Source organism: Anser anser (assembly GCF_964211835.1).
Source record: "Anser anser genome assembly, chromosome: 1".
Taxonomy (NCBI): Eukaryota; Metazoa; Chordata; class Aves; order Anseriformes; family Anatidae; genus Anser; species Anser anser.
In genome coordinates, this window is record NC_139720.1 from 31,171,558 (window position 1) to 31,191,285 (window position 19,728).

Below are 19,728 nucleotides of genomic sequence, written 5' to 3' on the forward strand. Positions count from 1 at the left end.
ATTTACAGGATGGAGGTTTGCTTCTAAATAATCCTTCTGCACTGGCAGTTCACGAGTGCAAGTGCCTTTGGCCAAATGTTCCGTTGCAGTGTCTGATATCGCTGGGTACTGGTCGTTACGAAAGTGAAGGAAAGACGAATGTCACATACACGAGTCTGAAAGCCAAACTCACAAATGTTATCAGCAGTGCAACTGATACAGAAGGTTAGTGTCTTAAGGTGCATTGGTACTGTACTGTACTTTTTTTTTTTAAGATTCTTAGAATTATCATTCTTGATTATCATAACTGAGGTTGTCCTAGAATACAAGATAAACATTGTCCAGAGAAAAAAACCATGTATAGGGTTGTCTGCAAAATTCTAGTGAGAAAGGTGGTTTTTTGTGTTTTGTGTGTGTTGTTTTGTTTTTTTTTTTTGATAAGGCAATTGTGGAAAGATGTTTACGTAGCAAAGCAGCACATACTTACAATCATTGTGTCACTCCAAAGCACTTGGTGTTCAGATTGTAGGACTGTGTCTCTCTCCTGTAAATGTAACAGTTTCGTACATTTGTTTTAAATACAGAAGTTCACACCATGCTGGATGCACTGTTACCACCAGATACTTACTTCAGATTTAACCCTCTTATGAATGAAGACATACCTCTGGATGAAAGTCGGAAAGAGAAACTCAATCAGCTGCAGACAGATGGAATTCGTTATTTAGAACGAAATGAAGAAAAACTGAAAAAAGCTGCAAAAATATTAACACAAGAAAAATCGACTTTGCAGAAGTTTCATGATTGGATAAGATTAAAGGCTGACATGTATGAAGGCCTTCCCTTTCTTTCCAAATTGTGAATATGTAATGCATGGAAGATTGTAAATGTAAACCCTATTCCAAAAAACTCATCCAGTACTGTAAAGCAAGAATGTTTATTGTGGGTAAATAACATCTCTGGAAAGCTGTCCGCAGCGTTCTGGTGAAAGCAGTTCAGGATGGCTGTTTTGTGCACACTTACTTGATATAAAGTTTTATGGTGTTAATTATTTTTTGAACTTTAGGGATCTTACTGTTGTTCTACTTAATTTTGTTAAAGTTGGTAAAAACTGAAAATTATGAAAACAATTGTGCTATACATTTTTCAATGTATGTACCATAATTATGGTGGCAGTGAGCCTTTATTCATCAACTACCAGGCTTGTTCAAAATTAACAAAAAATAAAATCTTTATTCGCCTTAGAGTAGGCAATATACCTGTTGAGGCTCTTACGTAGCCAGTTAATATAAAGAAATGTAACATCTTAAAAACACTTTTCCTGTGTTAATTGCACTTTTATGTTTGAAAGATAACATCAAAGTTCTTTTTTATTATTTCCAATGTTTTTGTACATAACCGTATTCAGTAAGATGTTTGGATGACTATAAATGGCATATTAAATTATCAAAATTAACTGATATTCTGGGGACTTGCTGCTTATTGTTTTTATTGGAATGACTTCACATTGGTTCATTCATTATTTTGAAAATAATCCCAAGCCCCCAAATTTCATTTGAGCTGCTATTCCTGTCAGAGAATACAGGAAATAACTAGTGAACTGTTTGAAAATGTTATGCGAGTGAGAAGCTTGTTATAGAAGCTGCAGTTCTGGATGCCAAACTTCACAGGTTTCTAGGCAAGAGAAATTTAGCAGTTGATACCTGAAATAATAAATTATGCATTTCCTTTTATCTTTTAGCTTTCATATGTGAATTCTCTAGAAATAGTTCAAGTTGCAAAGTTTTATTTACAGCGTACTACAATCTTACTACTCATTTCTTTGCAACTTCCTGCTTACATCGAGCACGGTGGTGTGGTAAGCAATGGCAATACTGGACATCAGTAAAGCGACATTTTCAACAACAGGAAGGTACAAGTGAGTTCTTAGAAACAGTAACATGACTTCTGAGAATGAGGAAAAGGCTGAGATTCTTAATGCCTTCTTTACATCTGTCTTTACTAGTCAGACCACTTATCCTCAGGGTGTTCCTGGAACTCTGGGATGGGGAGCAGAATAACCCCCCCATGATTCAGGTGGAAACAGAGACCTGCTACTCGACCTGGACTGTCACAAGGCCATGGGACCAAATGGAGTTCACCCAAGGGTGCAGAGGGAGTTGGCAGATGTGATTGCTGGGCCGCTTTCCATCATCTATCAGCAGTCATGGTCAAATGGAGATATCCCAGGTGACTGGAGACTTGCTAATGTAACACCTGTCTATAAGAAGGGTCGTTACGGAGGACCTGGGGAACTACAGGCTTGTCAACCTGACCTCGGTGCCAGGAAAGGGGATGGAACAGGTCATCTTGAGTGCAATCACACAGCATATGTGGGGGATCCACAGGGGGATCAGGCCTAGCCAGCATGGGTTCATGAAAGGCAAGTCCTGCCTGAACAACCTCATCTACTTCCATGACTGGGTGACCTGCCTGGTGGTTGAGGGACAGGCTGTTGATGATTTCAGCCTAGATTTCTGCAAAGCCTTTGACAGTCTCCCGTGGTATGCTGGAGAAGTTGGCAGCCCATGGCTTGGACAGGTGCACGCTTTGCTGGGTTCAAAACTGGCTGGACGGTCGGATCCAGAGTGGTGGTGGACGGAGTGAAATCCAGCTGGCGACCGGTCACCAATGGTTTTCCCCAGGGGTCGGTGTTGGGGCCCATCCTCTTTACTATCTTTATTGATTATTTGGATGCCAGAATTGAGTAACTCACCCTCAGTAAGCTTGCAGATGACACCAAGTTGGGGGGAAGTGTCAATATGCTGGAGGGTAGGAAGGCCCTGCAGAGGGACCTGGACAGGTTGGGTCGATGGGCAGAGGCCAGTGGGATGAGGTTCAACATGGCTAAGTGCCGGGTCCTGCACTTTGGTCACAACAGCCCCATGCAGCGCTACAGGCTTGGGGCAGAGTGGCTGGAAAGCTGTGCAGAGGAAAAGGATCTGGGGGTGTTGGTTGACACTCACCTGAACATGAGCCAGCAGTGTGCCCAGGTGGCCAAGAAGGCCAACAGCATCCTGGCTTGTGTCAGGAATAGTGTAGCCAGCAGGACCAGGGAGGTGATCGTGCCCCTGTACTCTGCTCTGGTGAGGCTTCACCTCGAGTGCTGTGTTCAGCTTTGGGCCCCTCACTACAAGAAGGACACCGAGGCCCTGGAGCATGTCCAGAGAAGGGCTACGAAGCTGGTGAAGGGCCTGGAACACAAGTCCTGTGAGGAGCGGCTGAGGGCACTGGGGGTGTTTAGTCTGGAGAAGAGGAGGCTCAGGGGAGGCCTTATTGCTCTCTACAACTACCTGAAAGGAAGCTGTGGGGAGCTGGGGGTCGGCCTCTTCTCACAGATAACTAGTGATAAGACCAGGGGGAATAGCCTCAAGTTGCACCAGGGGAGGTTCAGGTTGGAAATGAGGAGACATTTCTTCTCAGAAAGAGCAGTCAGGCATTGGAACAGGTTGCCCAGGGAGGTGGTGGAGTCACTGTCCCTGGGGGTGTTCAAGGAAAGGCTGGACATGGTGCTTAGGGACATGGCTTATTGGGTAATATTGGTGGTTGAGGGATGGTTGGACCAGATGATCTTGGAGGTCTTTTTCAATCTTAATAATTCTATGATTTAATATGACTGCAGTGAAATTTGAGTTAGCTGCTGTCACACGTTGGGACATTTACCCATCAGTAAGACTGCTTGACTGGTTTCTCAGTTTTTGCCTATTAGTATACAGCTACATTAAACTATTTACTACATAAAATGTCCAGTTTCCTCAAAAAGCAGTGCATTTGTCCATTTGGTTTTCAGGAGTAATCAAGTGCCATTGCATTAGTTAGTAAAAATAACACTTTGATAGTCACCTTCTGTACTTGTCTTCTTAAATCATCAAAAATGTGATTTAGGCTACCTTTAAGGAAGGGACTTGGAAGAAGACAACTGAGATCTGAGATCCTTTGGTATCTCAGCAGCTGTTGCATAGTATTCTGTGACTTTGCAGGAAAACATTTGATTTGGACTATTCCTTTTTTTTTTTCCTTTTTTTTTTTTTTTTTTTAATGTGAGTACTCTTACCTGTGCTTTTCTGATTTTTTTTTTTTTTTGTACTCATACCCATTATTTTCTAGTGTTCCCTCAATTTTATGACTTGGTTTGGTCAACAAATGTAGTAAGTGCCATTAGCAAAAAGGTGCTGTAGCCTTCAATTTCTTTTTAAAAGTTCACAATGCAAACAAACAGGCGCATAAGGGTTAAATAAGCCTTTGTCATTCAGTCTGTGAGGAAGGGAGAAGGGAAAAAGAAAAAAGTTACAAAGCTGAAGTTTTATGATCTTGCTACAACTGTACTTTATACAGCTTCCTTTCTTCAATCCAATTACTAAGAGCTGAGTAAAAGAAAATGAGATCAACCTTCTCCAGTTGGTAAGAGATCACTTAAGCATAAAAAAGTCAACATTATTTTGATCAAGGCACTTTGCATAGCATCGAGATGTGTTGCTCGTATCCTAAATCATAATAGACAACGCAGGATCTTGTCCAGTAACAACATACATAATACACTTCTTCCTCCCCTGGCAAAGAGGAAAGTCACAGCATCATCCATAGGGATATTAACAACGCTATTATGAATTCATAAGTTTCCAGTCATAGCTTTTTGGGATAAGCACTTATTTAAAAACACCTCTAGTGAACAGAGTGATAAAATTTCATTTAATTTTTACAGGAATAAAATCTGCAAGTTACTAGTGTTGAGACACCTGGGTAAGTGCATATGCTAATCTAGTCTCTTAATATGAAATGACTTTGCAGGTGGAATATAACTTCTGTTTGCCGTAATGCAGGAGTTTTTCTTCATTCAAAAGTTCTCTGAGTGCTCTTTGCATGGAAAACTTTAACATTACTAGAAGTTGATTAAAGAACTTAAACTTGGAAGACTGACTTCCAGTCTTTCCAATAGGTACAGAATATCTCAAATTAGCTTCATTTAAATATTGGGTTATTTTTTCTAATTTATGAACTGTCTTTTAAGCTTCCACTACACAGCTCTGTTTAAAAAACAAACAAACAAACAAAACAATCAGTTGGCGCAGAGCCTTGGCTTTTCTCATCAGCCTTTCAGAAGAATACATTAAACACATAGTAGTCTGATGAGTGCAGCTATTTGGCTGACTTTTGAGATCCCATATTTAAGAAATTACAGTGTACTTGCTAAGACGTCTACTTCGTCTCCGTGTTATTTGAGGTGTCCTTTCCAAATGGATATACATAAATGCATTTAATCAGCTCACAGGAGTGAAGGCAAAACGCTACTTGCAACTGATTGCTTTCTCGCTGCTAAATCCCAGTGTCAGCCCACAAGCAAGGACATGAGAAGAGCACAAGCTTCATCTTAGACCTCTGTAAAGCTCGATTTTCATCTCTGGTGTGCAGTAAGGGAAGTTGGGTCCGGAGCTATGTACATGTTTGAGATGGAGCACGTGCATATAAAGCATCAATAGTGCATAAATCTCACATGAAACACGGGTTCATTCTTGTGACTATGTGTAAAAAAAAAATCATAGCTCTTAAGTTGATGAGGTTGAGGCTAAATATTAAGAGCAAGAAACACCTGTGTTTAAATGAGGTTCATTCTATGAAAAGATTCTGGTTCATTTTAAAAGCCAAAACCTGCTAATTTTTGTACATATTGCTGTCTTGAGGAAAGGGAAGGAGGTGTTTATTTCAGAGCAAGATCTGGATTTTCAAATTATACTCTTTTTTTTTGTTGGAAGCCCTTTTTCCTCTATTCTTTATTGCTGTAACTACTTTTTCCTAGGTGTGGGGTTTTTTTTATAAATACACATAGAATTGAGTTGAGCTACAGAATAATTAATTCAGACTGTTTTAGGCCACTGTGTGTATAAATTCACAGGATGCATGTATCAAATCCTTTCAAACTAAACTCTTTGATCCTCAGCATTGCCAGTGCTGCGCTATCAGGCACTAATTAGGAGTTTGTGCTCCCTTCAAAACCACTTTAAAATGCGCAGGCACAACAGATTTATCAGTCTAACTGTAATTAGTTTTAAGTTACTTTAAAAACGTTAGCAGCTTGCAAGGATTCCTAACTATCATGGATGTGTTCCTATAGCAGAGAGTATAAAGTAAAATTATTTTCAGGAAGTTTATTGAGGCATTAGGTGTGGAATCCCACGTGATACTGTAAAACAGAAGAAAATGAAATAGGGAAATTGGAACTGGCTAGACAAGGAAAAAATCTTTTAAATTGAGGGGGGGGTGGGTTATTGATGGAGAGCAGATGGTTTAGTTGTGGGTCAAATACTAGCATATTCTAAATAATCAATGGACTGAAGAACATGATAATTAACAGGTGAATCTAGGAGGGATCATGAATATTTTGAACAATGGGAGTTCAGGGCAGCATGAATTCAAGGAGAAAACAGGCTAGAATGAAAAAAGTGCCCCTGAAGAATACGAATACAACAACAATGGAAGGAATAATAATATAATGCAGAAAATCAAGTTAAAGGAATCCTGCTTTGAAGAAGTACCTGTGGGAATGATGTGCATTTATCCAGCTTCCAAACTGAAATTGAGTCAGCGAATTCACAGCTACAAAAATAAGTATGTGTATCAATGTGTATCGATGTGTATCGATGCACCATGGAGAATTCCATGGGCAGGAAGATGGGAGTGAACCTGAAAAATGAGGCATCGATGTGAATTTTGAATCTAAAATTAAGAAAATTAAAAATCACAAGATAGTAGATAACCATACCAGGTTACTCATTGTCAGAGAAGACAGCAAAGTTTGTCTGCCCAGATGAATGTTCACAACTGAATTTGCCAGCTTTGCACGCTGGAAAAAAAATCAGGAAGTTCATACATTTTAATTTAGAAAGTGATAATGTCAAATCTTTGCAAAATTGACATAGTGTCCTTGATCTGATTTTAAAGGGCAGGAAGAAAGAGACCAGACCAGGAAATGAAAAGGTAAAGACATAAAATAATCTCCCTTTGTGCAATATCAGAAAGAAAACACCCCTACGCCATGTCTTAGTTTCTAATTATCTATGCAGAAGGAGATCTCAATTGAAAGATGATTCATTACCAAAGGAAAGAAAATAAAACTTTTAAATGTTGTAATGTGAGGCATTGATTTTAAGGTATTTCCTGCCAGTGGCAATTCCAGTAGCAATCTGAAGATACCAATTCTTTTGCACAGGGCGCAGACAGCAGCAGTTGAATATAATTATAGTTTTGGTCACTGCTGTTAGAGAAAGAGATATTCAGACTAAAACAGATGCAAAGAAGGGCTGCCAAAGGGAAGATGAAGAGAGCATGGTTTGTTTCGTCACAGAAAACAAGAACTGGGAAGAGGATATATGCTCTTGTTCAAAAATACTTCAAGAAGGAAGAGCTAATAAACTAAGGGACAACGCTTGCATAAAACCAAGGGTGTCTAAACTGATCAGAATTAAATTTAGACAGAAAACAAAAAAGTTCCAAGTGCAGAATTTTGCAGAGTTATGCAAATAATTAACGGGGCAAAAGACACTGTATTAGTGTAAGTTTTAAAAACAATTCATGGATGGGGTTCTATAATGCAATATTGGAAGGGCTGTGGGCTCCAAGGCCACCAGAAGCCCTTTTAACCCTTGCAGTAGGAAAGAGCTCATTAACGCCTCATATACAGCAGAATCCGTAGGTTTATGGAAGTGTGCGTGAGGGGAAAGGTGTGCTGTATACCTGTACCCTGCTACCCTGTAAAGCCCAGAAAAAAGGGGGAGCAAGGGGAGGAATCACCTCCCTCTGGCTCCATTGTGCACCCATTCTCTGGATCCTGTGGATGCGCTTACAGCACAGCAGTAGCAAAGCTGATGGAGGTAGCCATGCTTCCTTCGGCCTCTTCTAGCAGTTGTCCTGGGCTATATTCCCTTGTGCAAAAGCAGTTTAATGCCTAGACATTGAAAAGGCAATTAATTTTAGAAGAAGCAACGCTGCCTAATAGAAAGAAGTAATTCTGGATGTTCTGCACCCTATATGCCTCCAAACTACTCTGTCTCAGAAAAGGCCCCTCAGCAGCTCCTTCTCCTTAGGCCTAATAGGTGAGGATTATGTCTTATCTTTGATCCATCATTTACAGAGCATTTCATTTATCCTGCTTTCCTTGCCTCTCTGGTAAAGGGAGCTGACAGAGGCTGAAGTAATACAAGGCACATGACAGGTGAAGGAAAAATCTGGCAAGTGCTTATTACTGATTAGCATCATTATTTTTTCATCAGAGATTAGAACACTTACATGCTGCTGGGTCAACAAATAGTCCCGATTTTCTTCCATTAAAAGACTGTTCTCAAAACAAAATACTGACCAGTATTAAATATAAGCTTAATCTTCTGCAGGAGGGGCTGTGTTAACGCTTCCTGTTCTTGCTGAGGGCTGGACTCCCAGGCACAGCTGTGATATAAGCCTGGAGCCTTTCACATTCAACCAGATAAGGCACAAAGCAAAAAAAACAGTAATAATAATAATAAAAAAACTACTCTTTTTTTTTCACTTCTGCCATTTGGCCCCAAAAGTCAAATTTTCAGACCCTGCAGAACTGCTCCATTTGAAGGACAGTTCAATGCCAACAATAAAGTATATTCTTTGTGTAATCACATCATTTACAAAGAAAAATAAGCGTGCCAAGTCCCTCCTCCTTATACACTGCAGAAGCAAGGTGAGCAGGCTCTTTCCTCGCCCCAGACCCACCAAAAGGCCACATCACTGAGGTGTGATCTCAGGGGGCTGCTGTCCCCTGAGAGTTTTTTTTAAAATGTCAGAAATAAACATCTTGGCTAATTAAATGCAACTGAAATCATATCCTAGAATCACGTCCTACCTGTTTGCAGTTCAGCCTCCTCGCCCCCAGCCTCCTCATTCCCGCGCTTGCAGTCGTGTATCTCCAGGTACGCACCTTTCAGTCCTTGTGTGCCACCTGGCCCAAAACTTGGCTGATGGCCTTCACTCTTTGCAGCTACTTGTATAATAAAAGACTTTTTTTTTTTTTTCTCCAAGATTTTAATAGCTTTAATGAAGACAATCATATTAGTTATTTTAATTAAGTTGGCAGACTTCACTAAGGGGAAACCGCTAACATAAGATTTCAGCGTAACAATATAAAAATATAACAAGCTCTGTAACAGCTCCCTACTTATATCCCTGGTAACGTATGTTTAATCTTTAGTAGTAATGCAATTTTGCTTTTTATTCACGATTTCATTTAATTTAAGCAGTTTCTCGTAAGACTATCATCTGTGGCTATCTCACCATATAGTTGCAGTAGCATAAAAAAATACACACCAATAACCCCAAATCCTTATCTTTCAGGAAGAAGCTGTAATACAGTATTTTCATATTAAACCATAAAAGCAAACTAAACAGATAACTGAGACCATTAAAATGCAATGCGTGAGCTCAGCAAACTTTTGATTTTAACAATTAAGAGCTTTCTTGGTTTTCAAAACCTTGTAAATTGAAAAGGGAACAGCTTTTTGTGCTCACACTGTTATTTCATTATGGAATGAGATAACAATCATCACAGTAAGTATTGTTTGTTAGCATGCTTTCAGAATGCCTCAAAATTTTGATAGCAAACTCCACAAAGTAATTTCTTAAAAACTTGCTCTGTGTCCACTCTCAGGCATAATCTCAGAAAAACTGCTGTTGCTTCGTGCTTCCTTGCTGGCTGCTCTGTAGAAATCAGAAATATGTCCTGTCCTGCCTGGAAATATGTTCTGTATGTACACCTCATTTGAATACATTTCCAGTACTCTTAATAATAAAACAAGATGACAGACATCGTAGAGAAAAAAAATAATTCACAAATGTTGGAGAGCTTAAAAACCAGGTAGGGAGTATTTCTTTCCCCCTACAAGGAAAGGCAGGTATATCAAGCTTTATTTAAATGTAGAGTCACAGAACAAAACCATGCTACTACTAAATCTGGCCCTAAAGGATTATTTTGCAGAGTTTACTAAGACATAAGCATGTCATAACTTCAAAACCCGAGCACTTTGTCCATTCTAGCTGATTTATTTCTTATTGCATACTTGACCTAAAGCTCTCACCAAGCAAATTGAACAAAGCTTTGAAAAATCGCTGGGTATAAATACAGCAGGAAAGACAATAAAATTTCTTTAGTAGACTGTGTTTTAATGAATTTACTCTAGATATGTCATAAATCCTTGGAAGAGCTACAGATCAGTAAGGAAAGCTCAGATGAGATTAGCAGGAAGCGAATGTGCTCTGAACAGCTGTATATTGTGTGGGTTCATATACACACATATATATATATATCGCGGTGTATGTTGGAGAAAGTAAAGAAAAAAGCAAGATGAAATATTTCCAGAGTGTTTGCTGTTTCTATGCACTTTACATCTAGCCTGTATACTTCAATTGGTCTTTGAGGAAAGGAAAGCTTTCCCTCATCTATTATGCAGGGCTCAGCTCACTGCAGCTTCTCAGGTAAATGTCATCTCTCTTCAAACCAATTCAGCAGGCTCATCGTATTTCAACTTAAAACAAACATTATTCAAAAAGAGAATAGTTTCCCGAACTGAAAATACCCAGCATGTGTTAGAGCAAAACTGGGGGGCTGCTACCATCTTTTGTCAGCAACCGGTGGGAGTTTGCTGCAATGTACTCTCGCCGTGGCAGACCCAGAAAGCAGCACCACTTCCATGCAGTTTGTGCTGCGGGGTCACTCCGGGAACGGACGGGGGGCTGCGGTGGCCGTGCTCAGGCAGCAATCAGTTATTCAGCAGCTATTCCCTTACATTAGAGTTGTAGCTACTTCATATTAGTAGTCAGTCCTTTTAAAAAGCAAGCCATGCAGAAAAATATTATTCTCTTCCTTCTGGAGATAATGAGGAAGAAGACTGAGATCATTACTGTTCAGGACACAATGCCTTTGCTTTCCTTGCTCACAATAGCTACTTGTAAAGAAGCAGCTCTTGCAGCCAGGCCTCAGAAAACAATGCCCCATGGTCACAACAGCCCAGAGGCAGCTAAAAGCCACTATAAGTACCAGAAAGGACAATTTCTCAGGTCCCCAGGCTACTTTGAAATATCTGGTTTCCGGTGGAGCTTCGACTGCCAAACTCTAAAGGCAATGTGAAAGACTGGCAGCGTGAGGAGATCCCTTTGCAGAAGGTCCCCATGGTCAGTTCTCCATCGCAAAAACACTGCAGGAGTGCAGAGTCCCCAGAACAAATCAACCTCCAGCTGGCAGTAGGTACCTTGTCCTGGTAACCTTATTCTACCAGGAGCACCCCTAACAGAGCTCATCCCCTGGCATCAAATGCCCAACATGTAAGGCTGTTCATCAAAGGGGCAGAGAGTTAATTCTTCACATGGAGCTGGTGATGAGCCTTCTGCTTTCTGCCCTGGGCAGTTCAGGAGTAGAAGACTCCCATGCCAACCTTCTGCCTACTCCACAATGAGACAGCTATGTTCCCCAGCTAGATTTAGTGTTGGGCTGGGGGATGTTAGAGAATGTTTTCAGGTGTGCTGAGAAAGGGAGCGTGTTTCCTGAGCAAGCCAAAAGATAAGCATGATGCTGCTCTGCTAAACCAACAAGCCCCTTGTATGACTTTCGGTTGTCATCTAGGAGTGACAGGGGGATAAGCAGGCTGCTATTCCAAACGTAACCAAATTTTCTATAGCATGAGAGGGCACTGTCCCCTTAGTAATGGAAAAACATAACTGGTCCCAAAACGTGCCAGTGCTGCCATGTTTATACAGAGAGGGGCTATCTGTGTGGGCAGAAGCATGCACCATAGAGGTGGTGGCATGGAGTATGTGCTGGCAGTCTCAAAGCACTGTGGACTACAAGAGGAGGTGTCCTGCAAGGTGGTGTAAAAGTCCTGTTCCGAGAAGAGCATGGTCCCAGGACATCAGCTGGGTCATTCTCCAGAACCACAAGTCTGTTTATGGCTGCTGCCAGAGGCACGCTAAGAGAAGACAACTTGTGCTCCTCATTGCAGAGAAGGCCTCTGAAACTGCAAAGCAGATAGAGCCTGCATGAAGCAGCAAACAGAACTTCTAATTAGGTGCTCTTAGAGCTTTCTAAAACGCAGCTAAGAAGTAAGTACTTTGTTTATCGTGACAGTTCCTGGACAGCTTTTCTTTCCCGGTTACCTCAAACGAAACAAGAATAAAGAGTTTCTTCAGAAGGTAAGTCATCCTGTCAGACTTTATTTGTAAAAGCAAACACACTGCATCTCATAAATCCCTTCTCCACAACAGTAAACAGCAGATTAGAAAATGACTGAATATTGCTCATTTTCTGATCTGATGCAGACATGCTCAAATAGCTTTGTAGAGATACACCGCTGCAGCCTTCATTTAGCTTGCATTAAACAATACCTGCTAGTCTGTATTTTAGTGTTAGCCTCTTTTCTGCAATCACCTACTCTGAAGGTCACAAAATCAGATCACAGAAGGTTCACCGTGAGTATCTTACATCTTTGAGCTTCTATGCAGGTCCATGTGTCAGAGCTGTGTGTCTAATCTCAACGTATATGTCTCTATCGTTACGAAAACAAGATGTCATGGCACATGGTGGCAAGTAGTCAGCTGTGCACTCAGCCGCATCTGCTCCTCCTCATCTCTGCAAAGGTGTCTGGGATCTCATGGGATTGCTCAGACAAATCATCTTGCCTTGTTGAAGGTGCGCTCTCATCTTGCTTTGAAGGTCTAGAACAACATTGGTTGTGAATCAGGGTGTAGGTTTAGTCCCATAGGGACAAAATGTATGAGAGCATTCCTGTATGAGTTCCTACTAGAGTTCTGCTTCAAGATCTTCTCTTTCTCATTCCCAGGAAACCAGGAAAGATTATTATTTTTTCGATATCATTGTTCCCCATTCTACAGAGCTCCTTCTTTTTTTTTTTTTCTTTTTTAGCTTTGCTCCGGGGGATGTCTGGTTTGACCTCTGACATTCCTGTACCTCTAATGCTGTGTATTTTAAAGCGCTTTCATTAATGACCACATGCCTAATTTTTAAACCTAATGCTGCTGTTATAGACAATAGTTAAATGGCTTATAGAACAGCCTTTGTGCTCATCCATTTCTCTGTTTATTTCTAGACAAGAGTGTACTTTCCTAAGATAGCTCTCTTCATGTTACTTCTTGAATTTGTGCCATAAAACAAAGAATGATAAAAGTGTTACAACAACAACAACAACAAAAAGCATTAGCCTTGTCTCTCCTGCTCAAGAATGTCAGTACAGCATTTCTAAAACTTTGAGCTGAGCTCAAGTGCTTCTCAGAACAACAGATGACTGGAGAACTGAGAAAATCATTATTATATTGCTAAAAGAACAGATCATTGATTGTGCCAAGGGATTGTTTTTGGATGTGGTAAAAGGTTTCTCCCTAATCACAATAAAAACTAACTTCAGAAACTAATGGAAGATCAGCAGAAAAAAAAAAAAAACACTTTGATATTGCAGGTAATATATATAGGAATTTTCTGAAGAGAAACCTAGCTGATGTGAATCTGTCTGGCTTGAAAGCACTGGCTGAAACAGTAAGCCACAATTTCATTTGTGTATTGATTGCAGACATTCATATATCAAATGTGGAAATTATTATTGAATGTGCTAAATGAAATGGTTACGTAGCATATCTAAACAGGCAAGGAGACTCAGACTAAAGCCGTTTCTGTGATACACGGCAGTGGAAAACAGTAAACAGGTGTGTGCACACATATAGACAAATCCTGTATGTATTCCATACCCAGTTAAAAATAAGGAGTACAGGCATTCTCCTGGCTCCATTCTAGGGACTGTTAGATGAAGAAGTCAGGGAGCCGGTGCTCCAGAGGTTTCCATCCAGAGGTTTCCATCACCTCTCCAAAGGTTGGCTGACCCACCTTGCCTTCAGCTGCAGAGTCACCTGCCAGACCAATGAAAGCTAGTGCCAGCCTGGGCCATATTGCTTGTCACCGGTTGGGATTTACGGCACCAAGGAGCAACAAAAGTGCGTTTTTTACCTTTTTAGGTTTGCTCCCAATCTGCCTTTATTATTAAGGAAGTGAAAAATTCATTTGGTATTAGAGAGTTTGGGTAAAACAAGAAAATTTCCTCGCATCACTGTTGGTGCCCAAATATTGCATAGTCTGTGCTCTGTCACTTCATCTGATCTGAGAGCATAGAGTTTGTAATTATAGTCATTTCTTTCTGCAAGTTTTCAAAATATTCAAGGGAACCCTGAGCTGAGGAACCTGCTGGAGTCCAGAAGCAGTCCGCATCACAGCAAGCAGGTGAGCAGGCACCACAGGAGGTGAATGATTATCCTTTAAGCTTAAGTCCTGCCCGAGCACTTTGGAAGGAGCACGGGTAGTTACAGAATGGAAGACTGACAATCTTAGAAACGCGCACTGGAAGAGGGCTCGTTTCCAGTAGGAGGAAAGTGCGAACACCAAGGATCATGTGTCATTAGGTAAGGTTTTTCATTTATTTTAGTGAGAAGCAGCACATAGCTGGGAGATACCCAAACTTCACGATGATTGCTCGATGTGATACTAGCTCTTCTAGTATCTCTCATAAATAAAGAGTGAGGCAGAGAAGACTCACTTCCAGTATTCTTCTCAGAAATCGTGTCATGTTCTTTCAGTTGGTGAAAGAAACGTGCTCTTCCCAGAATAGAATGGAAAAATACAGAAGCTCAGAGACTGTGCTGCAAAGGGCAGGGGTCTAGGGGAGATCAAGCAGAAGAAGACATACTGGAGCATTTGGTTGCTTTACCAAGAAGTGCTATGCTGGTATAACGTAAACTGAAAATGATCAAGCAAAATATAAAAATACAGGCCAGAAGCTCATCTGCTAATGACAGAATTGTATAATTAAATAGCTATGCTTGCTGTTTATGTATTAGTGTAACTCTCTGTTAGGAATGAGAGGATGAAAGAAACGTATTCCTCCTGTTTATGCTGAGGTTCCCAACTGCACATGCAACAGGACCTTTGCAGCCTGACTGCACCTCAACTTAATTTCCAAAGCATGGGTAGAATTATTTCCACCAAGATGTCAGCATTCTGAACATCTCAGCACCTTTCCATTTTAAATCTCTTTTCCTTTGTTAAATGTGTATATACTTCTTGCGATACTTGAATGCATTGGTTTTAATTCATTGGTTGTGTTCCATGTTAAATATTTTGAGTAAGTTTGTTTCTGTGTCCTTCAAAGTAATTCATCTGTCTGGGACAGATTCCTTGAACTCTTCTGAATTCCTAGCTCCTACCTGGAGGTTAATACAACTGCTCTGCACCAGAACATTCCAGGGGACCTTACCTCCTCTTCTAGGCATCCCAAAGGGCTTGTGATTAGCAATTGCAATTAGCATTAGCAGTGATCATCACATCTTCTAAACACCATTTGGTGCTTGGACTATGACAGGCCCTATGAAGTATTAACCAACCTTACCCGCAGTTAAAGCTGAGAATACTCACAGCATTACAGTCGAGATTGTTACTGAGGTGACGGGCTGTGCAAGTGTTGCTTCTCCACCCATCCTGGGTGCTTGGCCTGTGTGAACAGCACATCTTCAGGGGCAGATTTTTTTTCATTTTTCCTTTTGTATTTTGGACTAACAAACACAAAGTGAGAAACCTTTCAGCTCAAGTAATTATAGTTTTCTGGACCTTTAAAAATACAGTTATCCTGATCTGATGACCAATGCAAGAGAATCTTGGAAATCTGTTTGGTTATTCAGAAAAAAAAAATGCTGATTGTTCACTATCATCTGCTTTCAGAAAGCGACAAGGACCATGAACTGCAATTCACTGATGTCTCTCCTCTGGGAACCTTGTAGAGCCAGCAAATTTATCCAGAGATTTTCTCACTTAAGTTGCTTCAAGGAATCCAAACATAAGCCTTTAGGGCAACAGCATGTTTGTAATTTAAAAGCAATCTCATCCTCAGAAGATCCAAAAGACTTAGAGAACAAGGTGTATCTTAAGAAAGCAAGACTAGAAAAGCTATTTGGGCATTTTTCTAGTTCAAGACTAAAGGATAACTTCAAAAACTTAATTGATGTAATTTTTCACCGAAGATTTTCCCTTTCTTTTCAGTTTCTTAGGCAAAACCTTTCCTTCATTCTAAGCCTTACTACATGTGTCCAAAATTCAAATTTAATGTGTTGGGAAACGGAGCAGACTTTACTCTTTCACGAGCCTTGCTCTTTTTCTGTCACCTGAAAAGGTTTAAATACATGCTTGTATTTCTCTGTGTGTGTGTGTTTGTGTGTGCAAATTATTAAGTTTATTCACATTATGTATATGCAAAATAAAGTACGTGAACATTTGGTGGATTGGAATCAAGTTTCATCAGAGCAGCTATAGCTATAGCTCTAATAGTCGTTATTAACCATTTTCCAGAACTTTGGAATTAATTCCTAGCTCATTTCCACAGTGGAGAACTCCCCACTGAACTCTCTTAACCCGTGAGACATCTAGCAGAAGGATGGAACAGGTTAAATCACAAGGTCAAGCTTAACTCTAAGCTCCTGGTTTTGAACATGGAGCTCCTTAGTATTCAGCCCTTCAGAAGTCCCTCAGATAAGCTGCCTGGTGTCTGTAGACTTTGGATCTTTGTGGAAGCAGCTTTTCAAGAATCGTGCACCATGAATTAGGCTTGTAAAAGATTTTTCACAGACTCAGCCAATCTAAAGGAAAAATGGGAACACCCATCATTCACTCAAACCATGTTTGGTGTTTTCATAAAGTTTAGTCTGTTGTGTGAAGGACTTCCTTCCTTTGATTATATGCCAGATAAAATTGATCCTGTTGAAATCAATATCCAATTCCCATTGATTTGAGCCATTTCATCACGTTGCCATTTCATCATACATCTGTCAAAAATGGCTGTAGTTTCTGTAGCAAGCTACAGATCACATTAAATATGTATTTTATGTAATCCTTTTTCTCTCAAGTTCCTGACAAGTTCCAAAGGTCCTTTATGTCCCTTGAGATCATCTTTTGAGCATGGCCAAAAAAGTACTGTGGCCTGCATATTTTGGCATTTTTGGGTGTTCATCTCAATTTTTACAACCCCAAATTCCTCTCTTAAGCATTTTCAAAGCACTTTCATCTGACTGATTAAGCTGCACACAAAACCAAGGTGTTAATATCATCCTGTAATTACAACTGTCCATGGTGTGTGAGAAATGAATCAAATGAGACAACTGAACCTAGACTTCCTGCTTCATTCCTCAGCACTGTAAAGATCAAGCTAATGGAAGATGGGACAGGTGATAGCACTGGCAGCTCCTTCTCTCCATCTGCTCCTCAAAGAACGTGATCCTCTCCTTCCATTTTGCATTCAAACATCAAATTCCTGAAGGAAGTTTCAGCCCTGTGAATTTCTGGCAGCAGCTTGGCAGCAGTGAATTTTCACAGCAGCTTGGAATATCTGAAGTCCTAAGAAGGCAAGATTAAAAACACAGCATTTTGGTATGGCTGTCAATAACCGGGTCTTTACGTAGCCTGCTGGCCTTCCTAGATGCTAGAAGAACTATGCATTTCTTGTGAGAGAAGACTAAATGATAGCTTATGTATCAAGCAGGGCAGTACAATTCGTAGTCACGAATCGTCCTTTGAGAAAATAGTTCTGAAGCCTAAAATGAAGTATTATTTTTCAATTCTTGACAACATATCAGTCCACTATTGTGCAATGTCTTTTCTGTATGATTCTCTTGCTAGCCTAGTTCTCAACATATTTTACATCAAAACACATCCTCTGTGAAGGCTGATTTTGTTACCGTATACCAAGCAGTGCAACTTTTAACATTAGACATCATTGCTTAAGCTTTTGATGTTGCCTTTGGTCTCTTTTCTGCTAAGAAATACTCACATTTTATGCTACAATAGTAAATAAGCACTAGCTTCCAAAAAATAAAGTATTCGTCCAGCAGTAAGTGTATTTATTTTACTATTATGGTATAAGAAGGTCCTTCGAAAGAAACCTGACATGCCAATAAATATATTAGAATAATTTCAAAAGCTGTTCAGCTTACAACTGGGAAGGCCCCATAATCTACGGAACAAGATTAGCCTAAATTTTCCTGATTTTCAATACATTCCGTCAGGTATTTTTCACCGCTTTACGTTGTGTAAAGTACTTGATGTGCCACGCTGTGCTCCATTCACCATTGTAAAACCTAAAACCAAGTGGAACAGTGGCAGAACTCAAGTTAGAATCCCATGGGTGGCATTCAGCTCAGTAAATGTAGACTCTTGAAATGCAGACATTCACAGCCCAACGAGACACCCGCTGGTCCAGTTACAGTCAATGGAGAGAAACAGACATTTCTAGGATGCAGCTCAGCTCATCCTAGCGTAGACATCTAAAATAGGTTAGATGAATCATACGCTAGAAGCGTCTATTTCTGGTTCCCTTTATGCTCAGTTGAGAGAGTGACTAGCTCAGATGCAGACACTGACATAGTAGACATCTAAAGTTAGGTGAGATGAACAACGCAAGATGTCTTTCCATATCCCTTAAAAAGGTCTGGTCTAAGAACAAAATGTCAAAGAATTCTTTTCAGCTAACGCTATAGTATCCTCCACTCTACCAGCCCTCTGAATATTTTAGTTGCTAACTTCTTCCTAAAAACACTTTGTGAATGTCCAGATCATGACTGACAGCTACCTCAGACAAGTTTTTGATAGTTTTTCCTGTGTCATGGTACTGCAACCATGTGTATGTGTATCTGTTTTGTGTATTGATTAAATGACTGTGTCATGCACCCGATCGTTGTTTCCCTAATCAGAGACCACAACAAACTCAGTAGATGTTTTCTAATATAGAGGATAGCGGTAGAAAGCTAAATGAATCAAGGTTGTTATTAATGTAACATGAAGACTGCTTTGGAAATGCTCATTCATTAATATAATTGCAGCAGGCAAACTAAGGAGAAATGCTACAAGTAGTATGATGACTCCAGAGATGATGCAAAGCAGCAGAGAATGACTCTCAAATGTAATATGCCTCCAGCCACACAACTTCTGCTTGTATTTTTATGGAACAAGCCCACCTGTTTCTTTTTTGCTTGGTGCTACTGCCAATGTTGATGGCACAGGTCCACAGCAGTAGATGCTGTCACCAGCAGAAGTAGCTCCTACTCTGCAAAAGGCTGCAGAAACCTTTGAATTTACTTGTTTACTAATAATAGTATCTATGCCAGCATTTGGAAAGTTATGGCTTATGCCACTGAATGTATATGTTTGTTTATCTCAGTAATACAAAAAATATGGAGTTCAAATTCTATGGGGTATCATAAGTGTGTAATCATTACAGTTGCAACATTTCAGCTTCATCATACATCAACGTAGATTTGTTTCCTCCCTGCAACAGTGATACCTCTTCATTGATTTGGTTTCTGTGGTCTAACTTGCACCAAGTGGTCTGCCATAGCCCAGTTGGTTTGTGCTTATAAAATCCAACATAGATGGCCTCTGCCATCCAAATATGAACCAAATCTTAGCTTCTATATTAAAAAAAAATACATTTCAACTCAGGTCTTTCCCCTGAAGTTCCTCAGTACACTTCCTGACTCGCCATGTTCCCCTGGGAAGCTGGCAAGGATGCAAAACGACAGCTGTATAAGAAACCACGCTTCTCTCAGCATTTTATGCCCACATTTTCTCAAAGCCAGGACTAGCTACATATTCTCGTTATGAAACAC

The 19,728-nt window shown here is 40.2% G+C and overlaps 2 protein-coding genes across 6 annotated transcripts in view; both read left to right on the plus strand.

Annotated features, from left to right (window-relative positions):
- PNPLA8 (patatin like domain 8, phospholipase A2) overlaps nucleotides 1-1,436 on the plus strand; it is a 37,001-nt gene extending 35,565 nt beyond the window's left edge. For all 5 annotated transcript variants that reach the window (XM_083820154.1, XM_083820157.1, XM_083820158.1 and 2 more), the window contains exons 10-11: nucleotides 9-204; nucleotides 564-1,436. In XM_083820154.1, the coding sequence (XP_083676280.1) occupies nucleotides 9-204; nucleotides 564-838 (471 nt within the window). In that variant the 3' untranslated portion in view covers nucleotides 839-1,436. The remainder of the gene's footprint in view (nucleotides 1-8; nucleotides 205-563) is intronic.
- A 660-nt stretch (nucleotides 1,437-2,096) lies between these two features.
- Nucleotides 2,097-19,728, plus strand: part of LOC310892580 (uncharacterized protein) — a gene marked incomplete at its 5' end in the record, with an annotated part of 58,724 nt that continues 41,092 nt past the window's right edge. Inside the window, one exon of the mRNA XM_083820489.1 lies at nucleotides 2,097-2,295. Within this exon, the coding sequence (XP_083676615.1) occupies nucleotides 2,097-2,295 (199 nt within the window). The remainder of the gene's footprint in view (nucleotides 2,296-19,728) is intronic.